The sequence below is a fragment of the Echinops telfairi genome, unplaced genomic scaffold (genome assembly GCF_000313985.2).
Source record: "Echinops telfairi isolate 266 unplaced genomic scaffold, ASM31398v2 ScPeMD7_31;HRSCAF=116, whole genome shotgun sequence".
Taxonomy (NCBI): domain Eukaryota; kingdom Metazoa; phylum Chordata; class Mammalia; order Afrosoricida; family Tenrecidae; genus Echinops; species Echinops telfairi.
Genome location: NW_022103928.1, coordinates 62,576,284 through 62,592,395, shown reverse-complemented (window position 1 = coordinate 62,592,395; position 16,112 = coordinate 62,576,284). Strand labels below are relative to the sequence as shown.

Here is a 16,112-nt window from a genome sequence, read left to right as displayed (position 1 = left end):
TCATATTCTATTGCTGAAATCCCTTTGACAAGAGAGCGTGTGGAGCAAAGGTGTCCCATCATGAAATGTTTCAGCAAGAGGTTCCTGATCCTTTGTACGTGAAGGAATAAGCTTATGTGCAAGGAAGGCAAATATTATGTTCTTCTGTGAAAGTATATGGTGGGAACGGTTGGCTCTCTGCTCTGTGGGGGTAATGACAGGCAGGGGTGCAAGGGCCGGGCTGAGGGAGGAGGCACAGACGGAGTACTCCCCCTGGACGAACGATGGTCCAAGGTGCTCACTTGGTGATCCCTTGGCCTCAGCTCCTGGAAATACGTCCAGATTATGGAGGCCCCGCGTTCCCTTCATAAACAAGGAATGGCCTTCTGAAATGGCTTTCTCAGTGGGATGCCCTCCTCTCTCCCGGTATACTAGAAAAATCTACTTTTCCTCAACCCTTTAGTCATTGATTTGTTCATTCATTTTATTAAAAGTAGGGATGATTCCCGGCATCTAGAACACTGCCTGGTACTTAGTAAGTGCTGGGAGGGGAAGACAACCCAAAACATTTAGGAACATGTTAAGTTAATTCATCCTTTCATTCGACACATGCTTACTGGATGTCAATCTTGTGGCAGGGGACTGACGGCCGATCATAAAAGAGAATTCCCCTGAAATAAGATAAAACCACATCTGAGAAATCTCTTCTCTCTCTTTTAAAGATATTTGTTAGCTCTTCAATCCTCTGGTGAAAAAGCTTCACAACCATCGCAGGTCAAGTCCCTACAGGATCTTCACCCTCCCTCTGCACTGGCCCAGCGGTGGCCTTGGCTGTGCCCACCCCCAACCCCACCCACCTGGCTTCACTTTGGGCCTGCCCTCCCCCACCGCTGTCCTGAGGTCTCTCGCTCCTTACACAGCTGCAAGTTTGTGTCCGGGCATTGCTCTTGCTGTAAGCCAAAGCCAGCCGTCTGGCCGCCACCAAAACGGGCCCTGAACCCACAGAGCTGACAGCTAGCGTGGACCTGTGCATGTGGGCCAATTTCCCTCAAACTTGTTTCGGAGGCACACGGCGGGGCACCGATGACCCCGAGTGTTTTCCTTGGAGTGGCGGGTTGCGAACATCCTACCCTGGAGAGTTGCTATCATGCATGATGGCGGCAGAGATTGCTTTAAGGTTGGATGGACCAAAACCCCAGACTCATGGGTGTCCACTTGGAATAGTAATTCCCTGGGACCCCTCAGGACAGACTACAACCGCTCCTTGGGGTTCCTGACGCAGCAAACCCTCACAGGTGTGGCCGGCCTCATCTTTCTCCTGGGACAGCTTCCTGGGCTTGCACTGCTCTGCCACAGGGAGCAGCCCAGTGCGTCACCCTCTGAGCCACTAGGGATCACCGGAGAAGCTGGTGACTCGCTCTCCACACCCCAGCCAGCTACTCCATTCTGACTTCCTGCAACCTTCTCCGGCCAGGAAGAACGGCCTGGTGGGCTCCCAAGACTGTCACTCTCTACGGGAGTAGAAAGCCTCATTTTCTCCTGAAACTGAGGATCAGTTAAGACAAACAGCTAGGTTTTTTTTTTTCAATTAAAATTAATCTGAATTTTTAAAAATTGGACAGTTCCTTGAGCTGCCCAAGGAGCATGCGCAGTAAGACCTAAGTCGGTGCTGAGGGGGGCTTGCAATGGGACCACAAAAGCCAGCAGAGCCCTAGCTGAGATGTGGGCGGAGCTACGCCTGCGTAGTGCCGGGGTCCCGGGGTGAAGGAAGGAGTGGCCCTGTCTTTTACCTGCAGGGAAGGCTACATCAATCTATAAATGGCAGGAAACGCGTATGCGTGCACGCGCGCACACACACACACACACAGGAGTGCAAGCAGAACTGGAGGAACCCCAGTAAGATCACTGGCTTGTGCCCATTCATGTTGTGTCAGGTTCTCAAGGTGACCCTTAAACTGTCAATATGCAAGATGTTCCCATAGAGGGGACCCGGGGGAGGAGAACGGGGACTGCTCTGGACTATTGCTTGCGTCTGCAATCATTCTAAAATGACTGAACAAAGTGGAATGAAAGCACCAGATCCTCATTCAAACATCCTTTTGATTAGCAACACCTCTAGGTAAAGAGGAGATACGTAATCTCAATTCGGGAGTCTTTGTGACCTTGCATTCCATCATTCCAAGTTCCAGGCTGGTGGCCCGAGGGCGCACCATGCAGTGAGGAAGCAAACGCAGCAGGCTTCGCCCAACCTGCAGGCGCATTCTCATTCTGTCCGGGAGGGTCCGTCTCTGCGTGCAGGGTCCTGGGCGATTGTGTTTGTCCATGATACTCTTCCATACGCCCTTATTGTGAGCCTCTGAGATGAACAATATGACCCAAACATCTTTCCAAGACCGTGCACCCCGTGGAAAGAGCTCAGGGTGCTGTGAGGCCCGAAGCCAACATGAAGATGGAAAATGGCCTGAAAGCGGAGGAGTTCAATGGCAGGAAGGAGGAGCTGCCTGCCAGAGCCTTGGACTGGGAACCAACACCTCAGAGGCCAGGGCCTTCTGAGGAAGGGAGTGATGGCTGTCCCACTCATAATTAGGGGACAGGAGCCAGGCTTAGACATATGTGTGTGCAGTATACACATATCCCCAAACCTGTACCCAACACGCGTAGGTGCAACCCCTCCTGAGAACTTGACTTTCTTTCTAAGGTTCATGAGGGCCACAATGTAAGGTGTGCCTGAAACCCTATCGCTCCTTGGCCGTGAGGAGCAGCAGAGAGAGGTGCAAGGGCAGAGTCAGAAGATGTGTGCATGAGATGGGAAGATCACCAGGGGGTGGGGGATGCCAGAGCGACAGGGGCAGAAAGAGATAACGGTCTTCCCCGAGAGCACATAGACAGACAGACAGAGAAGCTCCCCTTCGGGCGGACACCCTGGATTAAGCTGCCTCGCCTCCTGAACTGTGAGAAAACACACTTCTCATCTTTGAAGCCGCCCCTTTGTGGTGCTATTGTCACAGCAGCTTGAGGGAAGACCTGGCCGGCAGGTGTTTGCCTGATGCCTGCCAGGCATGGAAAGACCGGCAGTACTAGATCACACACGCACTTCAACAACAGCATCACCCAGGGAATGGTTCCCATTGATTATGCTGACTCAGTCACTACCACCCAACGCACCCCCCTCCCCCGCCCCCACCCAATGTGCAGCCATCGAGTCTGTGCTGACTCACATCGCCCCCTGTGGGCCCCAGAGACTGTGGTTATTGATGGGAGGAGAAAGACCCGTCTTTCTCCCTTGGAGCTGCCGGTGGTTTAGAACTTCCGGCCATGAAGATCTCAACCCAACGTGTAACCACTAGACCACCAGGTCTCCTGTGACTTCAAATAAGCACGAGTTGGTCAACTCCTCTCAAAAATCAGCATCCGTCAAACAAAGGGTTGACTTGACTGTCGCTGATGATTCTAAGTGACCTTGTGATCAATGCACTGCCCTACAGCCGCGCCCCCATGGAGTCCCAGGGAAACAGCCTGGCAGAAAGGGCTCGCAAGCCAGTTAAACAGTGAACGGGGGTTCAAACTGGGCTCCACGAACCAGGGTGACCTTACTTTTTACCCAAGGAGCTGACAGAGGAATTTGGGATTTATTTTGCAGTGACCGCAGACTAAGCACATCCACAATAAGGTCGCAACTGACCCAAAGAGGCTGCAGTGAGGTGCTATCTGAAGTCATGAAATTAGGTGGGAAAACATGCACAGAACAAAGGCTGATATGCTTCAGAAAAGTAAATCCAAAGTACAGATAAATAATCCTCTTCACAAAGTATACTGAACAGTGACCTACGTTCATTGGCTGACATATCATTTCCCTGAGCCAAGCCCTCACCTGAGTGGCTCCCTGCCCTGCCACCCAGACAAGCCCCTACAGCGGACAACAGAGGGTCTGCAGCTCAGTATGATTCTCCCCAACTCATATGCCCACCCAGTGGCAGCAACGGGGTCCAGCAGATCTCCTGGCTCCCAGGTCAGCGTGCTCTATGGTTTCTCAAAACGATGGATGGATCTGCTCTTTATAAGCAGGGAGAAATGGAAGTGTCTTTGCAATGGCGGAGCAGATCACTTCAGGAGATGCAGCGCTAACTTGGGAACAGCTGAGGCACAATGAAAGAAACTAGGTTTCGCTTGACAAGTACAACCACGCAATGGAGCAAAAGAGGGTAGGGGCGAGCAGAGCACAGTGGTCAGCCGAGTCCCCGTCCTGGTGTCATGCATGTAAACGCAGTACTGCCCTTAACTGACTGGTCACTGATGGAGGTGAGATGGCCACACGTGGTCGGGATATGTTTCTTCTTTGCTGCATAAAACCCACCCACAGCACTTCATCACCCTTGGGCCCCAAAGTGCCGGAGCACCCACCACACACCGGTCACTGCTCCAGGCAGTGCGACCGCTGCAGGGACCCCACCGGAAGGGAGTCTGGGCTTAGTGGAGTCCACATAGGCTCCAGGAGAGAACAAGTAGGAAAAGGGGCCCTGAAGGTAGAAGACTCTGGTTTTCATCACGGCTGATGTGCTCAAGACAATCGCCTAAAACCAACACCCTGGTCCTGTCACCTCTAAGCTGAGGGCTGCTATCTGTTTCTATGATATCATCTTCCATTAGGGAAAACGGACGCTTACATGGGAGGGAAACTCTTGCTCTTTGGTCTTGGAGAAACTGAGGTAGGTGACAAGGAATAAAATCTTTTGTCCTCATTATTAAATTCTTCAAAGATTTCAATCCATTTTTCCATGATCCAAGCCTTCTTGGTCTAATGCTAACCATGTGTGAGATTGCTGGGTCAGGATAAGGTCGCGCTCCCATACTTTGTCCCAATTTCAAAGCCTCTGTTACAGTCTTAAGATACCACAATTACGTACACCCCCCCTCACTGTGGAAGGAAGTTGGATTTCAATAATGTCTCAGTGATTATTTCATTTTACAATTTATAGAGAGGGCTGCTGCTTCTGGTTCGAGTTGCCGCGTTCCTTGGAAACCAAAAACATAACCATTGCTCTTTTTCCTAGAATATTTCTGTACTGTTCTTTCCTGTGGTCCTCTGTGCGATTTCATGTTCAGAGGGAAATCAGGGCTGGGCAGAGAAGGGAGGGTGCCTCGCAGGGAGACAGGAAGGTTCGCGGCACACACAACCTTGCCTTACCTACCACACAGAAAACGTTCCAGGCTACCTTTTACCCACGCTGCCCTGGGGGCAGATCCAGAGACTGGATTCTCAATAAACAGATGCCAACCTTGAGACTCCATGAAAGCCAATACAAGCTGGGCATTGTCCACAAGTGAAAGGAAGATCAAGAACATCGTTAGCAAGGCGACAGTCACAATTTGGAAGCAGGTCCCCAGGAATGCTCCCAGCGCACTAGGAGCTGTGCACCAATCGCCACGGGGCTCTGCCTCCAGCTGCTTCTGACTTCCGCGAGCCATCTAGAGACACGGCCGCCGCCAGAAGGAGGTTAGAAGAGAGAGGAAAGAGCGGCCACCGCGAGTACTCACTTCATCTCCAGGATCTCCTCCAGCTGCTTCCTCCGCTCCACGCGGAGATTCGCCAGATGGGCCTCTTTCTCCGCCAGGGACTGCTGTGTGGAGGCAAGGCGCGCTTTGGTGGCATCTAATTCTTGCCTGGTCTTCTCCAGGGTGTTCATCAGCTCCTCTATCTGAAAGGCACAAGGGACTCCGTTTGGTATTTCTCCTTCGTGCGAGGGGTTCCCTGCTATGCTGTGTTCTGGCAGTGAGCCCATGGCCGTCCCCGATGAAAGAGACATGTCTTAGACACCAGACATGTCCACCATTTTCCAAGGCCTTCACTCTGTTGGACGCCTGGTAACTTTTATGGAAAGTAGTTAATGTGCTTATCATAAGGGGGTGGGAGGTGGAGGGGCAGGGGGGTTGAGTGGCTGGACCCAATTTCAACCTGCATTTGGCAAAAACCTCAAACACTTCCTTACGACGGGCGGAAGGAAGGCAGCCTTCCAAATGCATTTTTCTTAGCACAATTTGCTTTTCTTGGTAGACCCAGAGCACCCTCACGGGAACTTCATCTACCTGTGTCACGTCCGTTCACGATTCCCCCTATCAAAGCCGTCTGTGGGGGAATCAAAAGGGTCTGAAGTCTAGGGGCCCCAGGAGTCCCCTTCTCCCTGCAGGAAGCAAGGTTTGGCCAAAGATAAACAGAATTCCAGCCTCAAAAGGGTTCAAGTTTGGTTTGCCCCTGAAGTTTGAGAGGGTTCTAAACTTGGAATAAATGACATGTAACTTTTATAGGCTGCTAATACACCATAGAAATATGCCAGACTATCAAATAACCAGGGTTTTCTAGCCAGGTTCCCCCTCGCATACCCCCTAAATTGGAGAGCAAGGTCTAATCCCTTCCCCCAAACTTTGGGGGGTCTTTAAAATCTAGTGCACAGGAACGAGGGCTGGCATTGATGGTTCTGTCCAAGGACTTCGTGGAACGGCCTGGGACACACCGTGCCTCACACAGACGCAAGCTGCCTTTGCCCTGCAGATTGAAAGCTGGGCTTCCACGAAGCTCCTGGATCCCACAGGTGGCGTCTGGCTTTCCAAGCCACCCTTTCCAGCTGACCCCGGCAGAAGGGGCTCATCCTTCACCGAGTCAACAGAACGCCCTTCAAACGCGTCTGTGACACATTAGGTTCTGGGCCAGAAGAACTTTCAACCCAGTTTGTGCAGTTTTATGGGGAGTTTGTTCAGAAATAACATCATAGTTCACATCCAAGGAAAATGACAAGCTTTGTAGACTCAGAAAACCCACCATGCTGCCCTGATAAAAAGAAGAAATGTAATGCCACGTGGTGTGATGTAAATAACGTTGCAAATACATGCAATCTTCAAAATACCAGCCCTACATCTCTGAAGTACAGCCTCCCCACACCTAATCTGCTACAGTTTGTTTGTTTTTAAAGCGGTCATCCACCTTTTTGTTCCTCTTAGAATTTCATAGAATATCACAGCAAAAAACAGAAGTCCTTTGCAGAAGCAATGCTTGAACATAAAGCAGGTTTCTGCTTTTCTCCTCATTGGTCCCTCTGGTGTTAATACACTCGATAAAACCCTACAAGCAATCCCACTCCCATCCTGTCCAGTGGATTCCTCTCATGGCTGCCCCATCTACTACAGAGTAGGACTGGGCAATGGGGCTCTATTGGTTGAAATCTTTAGGGAAGTCGACCAGTAGGCCTGGGGCTGCTGCGTGGATTTGCACTGCCAATCTTTAGCTTTATAGCTGGGCTCAAACTGCTCAACAGTGGTCTCAAAAAGATCAGCGTTATTGGCCTTTCCAGGGGCCATCTCAGATTCAGTCCCACTGGCCCTCCGTGTGGGCGGCCTGTGTCCTCAGGCCTCTTCTCTTGCCAGGACCCCCTCTCCTTTACTTTAAATGGACGCGATCTGAGCAAAGAGCATCTCTAGAGTCTCCTCTGGTGGGACCCAGCCTGTGTACAAGGATAAGCACCGAGGTACTCGACGGTTTCCCTTCCACCCAATTTCACCTGTGCCCGGTTCCTGGATGCGCACACTGCCTCGTTTGACACGAAGCCAACTTGAAGGATGACTATTGAGAATCATGAATGGCAGGCTGTTCCCGTCATTTCAGCAAGCACCGCATGGCAAGACCTAGCAGCATCTCAGTGACATGATCCAGCAAGATGTGTTTACTGCTGGAGATGCTGCCAGCGGCCAACGCGGACAGCTCCTGGTACCAGGGAGAGTGCCTTAGCGCTGCCTTAGAGCTCAGTCTAACCAGCTTCCCAGGTCGTCGACGACCTTGCAGGGCCCCCTCACCTCCCCGCTAGTGGACTCGCGAGGTGAGTACACCGTGCACACCGAGGGCCACATAATGCAGCGGCTTGGCCGCTAACCAAAAACCTGGTCTGAACCTGGCAGCTCCTGGGTGGGCTGGGGGAGAAGACGCGGTGATCTCCGGTAAAGGTCACAGCCCAGAAGACCCTACGCCGTCACGGGAGGCTGCTGTGACTTGCCATGGACTTGACAGCACCAAAACCAGCATCGGCTAATGCTTCACACTTAGGAGGACCCAACAGCCACCTCAGGCTGCGCAGACCCCTGCCTCCGCGACGTCCCCACCCCCTCCACCCTCCCAAAGAGGACTCCCAGCAAATGCCCCATTTGGGCCCAATGCGCCAACCTTCGGTCTGTCACCACCTTTAAAACAGAAGCACCTTGGCTCTTTGCCTTACTTTTTATTCCTCCCCCAGCGCCGAGGCCCCGGCTCTAGTCTGCAAGTATTTCTTGGGTCTACTCTTTCCATCCACTGGTACGTTTCCTACCAGGACCCTTCCCTATAGAGGGCTGAAAATAACCTGAATGAGTGCGTATGCATCTGTACGTGCACACTGGGGTGTCTATGTCCATGCATGTACGCCGTGTGCATATGACACCTACGGACACGCCTCTGTCTCTATCCTTATCCTACGCGAGTGCACGGCCTTGCCAATCAGCACCTCCTGCCACACAGTGCCTCTCAGCAAGCTCCGTCTGTTCCTGGGTCTTAGGGTTCAGAATCGGTAGAGGGGAGCAAGGTGGACCTTTGAGACGGCCAGTGTAGGGAGTGGGGGAGGCTTTGTTTTAAGGACAGCATATAAAATGGTGATGAGAGCGGACGAACTGCAGAGTGTTCTCAGGAGCAGAGAGCAGGTAATGCACTAAGAAGTGGCCCACGGGGGACAGTGCCTGCCACTTCCATTATAGCCTCAAGTTCCTGCTCACCCAGTGCACCAGGGCGCCTTTAGTGTTCACTGTCTGCACCCAACTTCCTGCCACCTACCAAGTGCCCCTCACGCTTCTGCACCACAATTTCTGATGCCTACCTGGTGGCTACTACATTGTAACCCCCTGGAGGACAGGGGCCACATCTCAGTGCACGTTAGAAGCCCCTTCAGCATCAGATACAGCACCAGGGTCCACATTCGATAAACAGAGGAGGCAAAAGCCCAGCTGTGGTCCTGACACCTGTCCTGGAACCCATTCAGCCCAGTGGTGGATGCGGGTTCCTCTGAACTTGGTGCCTTCTGAACCCCTAGACCAGAGCTTCCTCCCTGCGCTCACAAAGGGCCCTCACACTCCTGCTTCCTGTTCATTTGCTGTGGAGGGAGCCTGCTCCCAGCAGGATGGTGCTCACGCTAACTGCCCCCCACTGGCAGCCGGCAGGGGTGGCAGGCACCGGAGTTTCGGGGTGGCACAGTAACAACGACCCACAGCTAAGAAGGTATCCGCTTTTAGTCTTGGGCTTCGTTCTATATACCGTGCCTAGAGTTTAGGACATGGGTCTGCTTACCTGCTGGCGTTCCTCCTTCCCTGGCTCACTCTGTCCCACCTTCCCTCACAAGCAGGCTAGCTCCAACATGCCAGGCAGTCCACTCGAAGGCAGAGCCTTCCAGCTTGGCAGGGAAACTCAGACTCAGTTACTTAATTCCATTATGGATTCAAAAGACTCTATGAAAAAAGACCTCCACTGTCGAATGAGTCAAACAAGGGTCAGCTTTGCCCTCGGGGCCCCGGGACCTCCATAATGAGGATCTAGGCAGGACCCCGGGGAGAAGAGCAGGAACTCAGGGAGTGGGGCTGGGGGCTGGGTGGCCTTTGCCAGAGGGCCCAACCCTGGTCACTTGTGGGGAGGGGGCTACCTGCTTGAAGAGGGACCGAGACTAGGAAGCAATTGAGCTTCTTTCTGAGAGCCCTCAAGCCAACAACGCATCTGCCTCGGTTCCACCCAGTACTGGCTTCTTCCAAAGGGGCGTCGAGGGCTCAATAGAAAGTAAATGTCCACAAAATAATGAAGGCAACATAGGGATAAACATGCCCGATGCCATCGATGTATGGGTTGTGACAAGAGTTCCAAGAGTCCCCAGTAAAATGATCTTTTGGTAATTTTTTAAAGGGTGTCGATTAATTTTACGATGGGGGAAAAGGTCTTTCCTGGAAACGAAATATTTTTTTTAAAGGCTGTTTGATGCCTGAACCATCTTCCTTGATGAACACTCAGGATTGACAGCAAACTCAAGGCGGGTCTTCCAATGGGCTCTTCCGGTTCAGTCACAGCTGATAAACGAAACCCGACTGGAGGCAAATGTGCAGACTGTGGTGCAGCGCAATGAGAAGAACGGGGAACACGAGGCACAGAACCTTTCTCTTGGAAAGCAAGAGCAGCGGGACTGTGGTCAAAGCAACCCAAAGTCTTGACAGGCAGCGGCAAACACAATGGTGCCGCACACTCAAAGATGGCAGTGAGCGGCATACTTGCAAAGCGTGCCGCTCTCCAGAGTGCTGGCGACCATCCAGCCTCCGGCACCAGACGACTGGCACCCACTGCCTGTGCCTCTTTCCAGCCTCCCACGTAGAGGCCTGTCACCTGCACTTGTTCCCCTTTCGGTAACCATTCTGTCACCCCCACATTTCACATGCTCAAGTCTCGTCTAATTTCACGGACCGCCCACGACGGAAGCCCTTTGAAACAGGTTCAAAGCCGTGCTTGAAAGTCTTCTCTCATACGTACCATGTTCTAACCAAGACCTCAAGTAGAAAGCAAATGTCTGAGAGTGATAATGGCAACAAATATACAGATGTGCTTGACATAATGGATGTATGTATGGATTGTGATAAGAGTTGTATGAGCCCCCAATCAAACGATTTAAAAAAATACTTAAGACGTTCTATTTAAAATAATTTCCTCCTGGGCCTCAAAATACGACAAGACTAGAATGATGACCCTGTATTTAGAAAGCTCAGATTACCTTTTCAAATACATCTGCTTAGTCCTAGATATCTGACACATACTAATCCAGTTTCCTTAAGCTAGATGTCAACGCCGTTGTGCCCATTGGGGGAAAATCCGAAGAATTGTGTTCCCTTTCTGATTTTATTTGTCAATTCATGTTGCAGATCAGAAAACTGCCCCTAAATGTTGGCTGAACCCCCAGGTCAACAACGAAGAAGCAGATCCTCAAGGAGACGGCTCAAGCGCCAACGCCCCGGGGGTGGGCGGGCTCGGCCGAGCTGCCATCTGTGTGCCCAGTGACGCTATGAGTCGGCACTGACTGACGCCACCTAACAGCAGCAGCACGTTACCAAGACCATTGCACTGGATTGGAGCAATTCATCACTCTGCAGACTTTACGAGAAACGACTCCAGGATGCATGTCCCCAAAGAGCCCGCTCTGCAGGAACTGTCGGGTCTTTTAGTGTGAACAGTGCAGCCTTATAACAATAACATTAAATGGGGGGGGGGGGGGGCGCTGTTTAAGACTTTAAATCATTAACATGTGCGGTTTTAAACTCACACATACATTTGTGTTGTTTCACTAAATATTTGAAAACCAGCGTCTTTCTCAGTTATCTGCCAAGAGCTCTCTCTGGGTTCTAGGAGTCTTTCTGCCGTGTGGAAAGGCCCTGGGCTGCTCAGGCGGTTTGCTTGGCGAGCGCTGATCCTCAAATATTTTGATAAAGCAATTTTACACACACCCCCCTTGAGTCATATGTCGGTCTTGAGTTGATGTATATTCCATGTTAATGAAGGAGAATTTTTAAACAGTGTTTAAGGCCATATTTTAAAGCAGATTAGTGGTTCTGCCTTCATATCCACCATCCGTCCTGCCTTCCTGTCTTTCTCCATCCATGTGCAATCCCTCTGGAAAGCATGCAAGGGAAGGCTAGTTCTCAACGTGCACTGCTGCCCAGAGCCAACGGAACCCCCAGACACTAGGCTGCAGCAAAAACATGCGTGTGACTTGGTCCCCGGGGAACTGCTGGGGTCTGGCTCTGCTCTGGTGCGGAGAGGGCCGGTCTGAGATCAGAAGGTAAAAGTCCATGCTTAGGCCCTCCCTGCTCAGCAGCAATAATGTCTCCTGCAGGGACATGGGGCCCAAGGTTCTGTTAAAAGCCAGGACTACTCATTGTATTTTTCTAATCACGCTTATCTGGCATTTCCATCTCTGCCTTGGCTTCCACTTCCCACTGCTGCCTTAGAGCGACACCTTTTGGGAAAGGCTGAAACTAAAGCTCCCAGGAATTCCTTTTGTTTGGAACGGTCCATTCCCAGGAGCACGGTTTGGGCTTTCCGTTCTTCTCCATGAAGTTTAAGCACCTAGGACCTTTGCTGAAACCTGTCCCTTCTGATCCCTCAGTCAGAAACAGATTGCCCCAAGCAGAGAGCTGGTTGGTGCTCTTGGGTGTGGATGGTGTTTTCAGATTGTCCCTCCACCCTTTCTCTCCTGAGTCCTCTTCACAAAGTATCAGACGTAACAGAGGGCGGGTGGAGAATCCGTGTACAAACCACATCCATCTGTTGGCTGAACACAAATGAGCAGCAGTTCCTTCAGAAGGCTTTGAGTCTCCGCCAGCCCTATCAGAACAAGTTCACGAGCACCTTACCGAGGAAATGGCTGTGCGGGTGTGATCTGGTATGGTCCAAACAGGTCGATCTTGAGAGAGCAAAGGAGAGAGCAGGCTTTTCCCTACAAAGAGTCGTGGGTCTGGTTGGGATCAGGATGCTATTGCTGTCTGGTTCACTGCTGGCCAGTCAGCTGCTGGCTCAGGGGGACACCACACACAGTGAGTGGAACAACGTGTGGCCAAGTCCTCCTCCATCCCATGATCAGTTATGGATCAGACCATGAGAACCTGACCCGATTCTCCCTGGCTCATTTTGGGAAGTAGATCACCAGCACCTCCATCTAATCCATCTGGGTCTGGGAGGAGCCTCCTTGGACTGATGGCGGCTGCACACAGAGTGAGCTAACTGGGAATCAAGCCTGCGTCTTCCACACGGGGAGAGAATTCCAACAGTGAATTCCCCCCATGACGCTGTCTAATGAATAGTTACTGAGTATAAACTCCGACACCATATGGTCCCAATCCTGTCTTTGCTACAGGTTGGCTGTGACTCTAGGCAAGATTGCTAGCCTCCATGCATTCAGTCACCTTTTCTGTAACATGCAGATAGTAGCAGCCTCGTCTGGGGTCCTGATGAGGAATCCTTGTGTTGCAGTAGCAAAGGGCTGAGCACAGAGCAAGCAAGATCAAGTTCATTTAAACACTGGCATTTGGTTTACAGTCTACTGGAAGATGAGTCAGTAAGGTGTGGGGTTGCTATGAGTCAGAATTGATTCTATGGCTGACTGTGGTTTGACTTGGTGGCTTGAGAAGTGAGAGGATGGGTAGGGAGACTTGATGTGAGGGAGAGTCCCGAACACTGTCTTTAATGAAGGAAGCGGCCACCTGGGAAGGGATGGGGATCATCTTGTTGTTGTTGCTGTGGGCTATCAGGTCAGTTTTGACTTGGGGGTCCTGGAGGACCAAGTAGAACCACCTCATAAGGGTTCCCCGGCTGCTTCTCTCCCGCAGAGCCTCTGGTAGTCAAACCATGGTCCTTTGGGTTTGCAGTCCAGCACGTAACCATGGCTCCGCTGGGGCTACATGAGCTCTAAATGGTCCCTGGTTGGTAGTCCACAAGGCAATGGGGAGGTCAGACCAACAGTTCCTGTGAGCGGAATCCTGTTACATCCATGAGGGTTTTCAAGGAGGTTCCTGAACGTCCCATGAGATTGTAGCTTGTGCAGATCTTTGTTTCAGTCTAGTGTTCTCCTGTGTCAAGAACAGCCATGCTCTGCCTGGACTCTGGCCAAGAGAACTAAGCGCTGCCCAGTAGGCTCCCCAGCACTAGGGAACGAAACAAAGGCTAATGAGAGTGCTTTAGAACTGTGCTGGGATCCAACAGCACAGGGAACATTCTACCTCCAGGAAGGGGAGGGTCCCCTGTCCACTCACTCACTGTTGTTCACCTGTACACTCATGAGTGTTGGTGGCCCGCTTGGCATGTGTTCACACGGGGAGTGTGGGAGGAGAGAGGGGCACTCCAAGGTCTGGCCTGCCTCTGGAGTAGCTCACAGGCTAGCGTTCTCCCCAGGCCCTCTTTTTACACTTCGCTCCCACAGTTACCCCAATCTACGTGCATGCCACAAGCTGGCTAAGCAGAGGCAGCCCTCTGGGATTCGTGGATAAAGCACTGAACTTTCTGAGCTTGAATTATCCACCAGCTAAATGGCCAGCTTTGGGAATATATAAGGATTGAGCGGGGTTTAGGAAACTATTGTGCTGAAATCCGAGCTAATAATGACTTTCCTGTATTCCCTGCATAGCTCCTCCTCTTTTCTCCCATGGGCATCTCTTCCACAGTGTCCTGTTATTGCCTGGTGAGCATCCGCATTGTAACTGAGAAGAGGCAAGAGTGCACTGCAGCCGACTTGCCCAGAGAGCAAAGGGCCGGGCGTCGAAGCACCTACCCAGTGCTCTGACAGACTGTCTTGTGAGCAAGCCAGCCGAGGGCTAGAGATAGGCCTCGCAGTCAGGTTTGGTTTTGGAGGACATAGAATAAGTGTTAAAAAGAAAGGTGCTGTCAGCCATCCAAACCGATGAGTTGGAAAATGTTTCCAAGAATGGAATTGCAGATTTGACAAATGTATTAAGTATAATGGAGAATACTTTGAAGGTGATAGAGTTGTTTTGTAAAACATTTAAATAGATAGCTTTGAGAGAAAAAAAATCCGTTTTGGTTTTTTTTGTGGGTGGGAGGTCACCCAAGTGCAGTGTTCACGGACTAGAAGACTAAACATAGAAGAGATGTCAATTTCCCCTGGTTTATCAATAGGCAACACAATTCCTCTCCAAACCTCTGAGGCTTCATCAGAGACCCAGAAAAGTGGTTCTCAATGTGATGTGCGAAGGCACAGGCCGCAGCGCTGGACCAGCCCCAAAGGGAAGAGGCGGCAGAGGCCCCTGAGTACAGGAGAGTCACCAAGACAGAGCAGTAATGGTGAGCAGCTCAAAACTCAGAACCCGGGGCACACAAATGCAAGTGGGCTCCAAACAGTACGCGGGAATCAAATTAAAAAGATGATGCAGGGGGAGGGAAGACGAGGAGCTGACAGCAAGGGCTCTGTGGAAATGAATGTCCAGAAAAGAACGATGGCAGCAGGTGTGCAAACGTGCTTGTCACAACGGAGGCACGGATTGTTACAAGAGCTGCAAGGTCCCTCAAGAAAATAATTAATAATAATTAAATAAAGAGAATGCAGGCTCTCCCCACTTTTTTCCCAAGCCCCTTCATATGCCCCGCTGATTTTCCACAAAATAGAAAAATCAATGGGGGATTAAAACCAACACTGTTGAAGCAAATAGACACCCAACCTACCCCTCACATCATATGTGAAAATGCATGTAAAGTGGATTTCAGACAATAACAGTAAGGAAGAAAACTGGCAGCAGGGGTGGGGGGTTGAGGGGACGGGTAGGAGGAAATCTTATGAGAAAAATCTATGGTCAGACAACAAAGTCTTAGAATTGATGCCAAACATGCTGAAAACCAAAGGTTGGCGAACCAGGCCTCGTCAAACTGAAAACCCTTCTCTGTAAGAGGCATGGAAGGAAGAAACAGATAAGCCACAGACTGAGATCAAAACCATGCATCCCCCAAACCCCACGTATTCCAGAAGCGAGATGCCATCAGGCACCCTAACAACTCAAAAGCCTAAGTCCTCATTCAATTAGAAAATAGGAAAGGGCCCAGACAGACAGCTCATCAAAGAGGAAACCTCCCTGCAGACGGACGGCGAGCACGCAGAGATGTGCGAGGGTGCGACGGCAATGGCACGTGACTCCTGCCTCGGGCTGTGGGTTCTTCTAGAACTACCTGCATGGAATCACAGGAGCCAGGCTGCCAGAGTGGTTATGCTCCGGCTGCTAACTACAAGTCAGTTCAAAATCCCCAGCCGCCCAGAGGGAGAAAGGCAAAGCTTTCAATTCGACCCTGTCCTACAGGGTCTCTCTGAGCCAGCATGCCCTCCAGGGCATGGCCATGAATTTGTTTTTCATGTGGGACTGCACTGATAACAGAACTCCAAAGCCAGAGTTTCTGCTCACAGGGTAGCAACAATTTGGAAAAGGAGGGAGGGCGTTTCTCTAACTTTAAGAATGTCATCAGTGTGGTAGAACTGTACTGGTGTAGGACTTGCTGAACTGGTGTAGGTGCTGCGGTAATGAATTGCTTCTGAAAAGGCACT

At 51.2% G+C, this 16,112-nt stretch overlaps 1 protein-coding gene across 4 annotated transcripts in view; it reads right to left on the bottom strand.

Moving 5' to 3' along the window:
• Window positions 1–16,112, bottom strand: part of ERC2 (ELKS/RAB6-interacting/CAST family member 2) — a 987,816-nt gene that overhangs the window by 401,681 nt on the left and 570,023 nt on the right. For all 4 annotated transcript variants that reach the window (XM_030885545.2, XM_045290032.1, XM_045290033.1 and 1 more), the window contains one exon: window positions 5,515–5,675. In XM_030885545.2, the coding sequence (XP_030741405.2) occupies window positions 5,515–5,675 (161 nt within the window). The remainder of the gene's footprint in view (window positions 1–5,514; window positions 5,676–16,112) is intronic.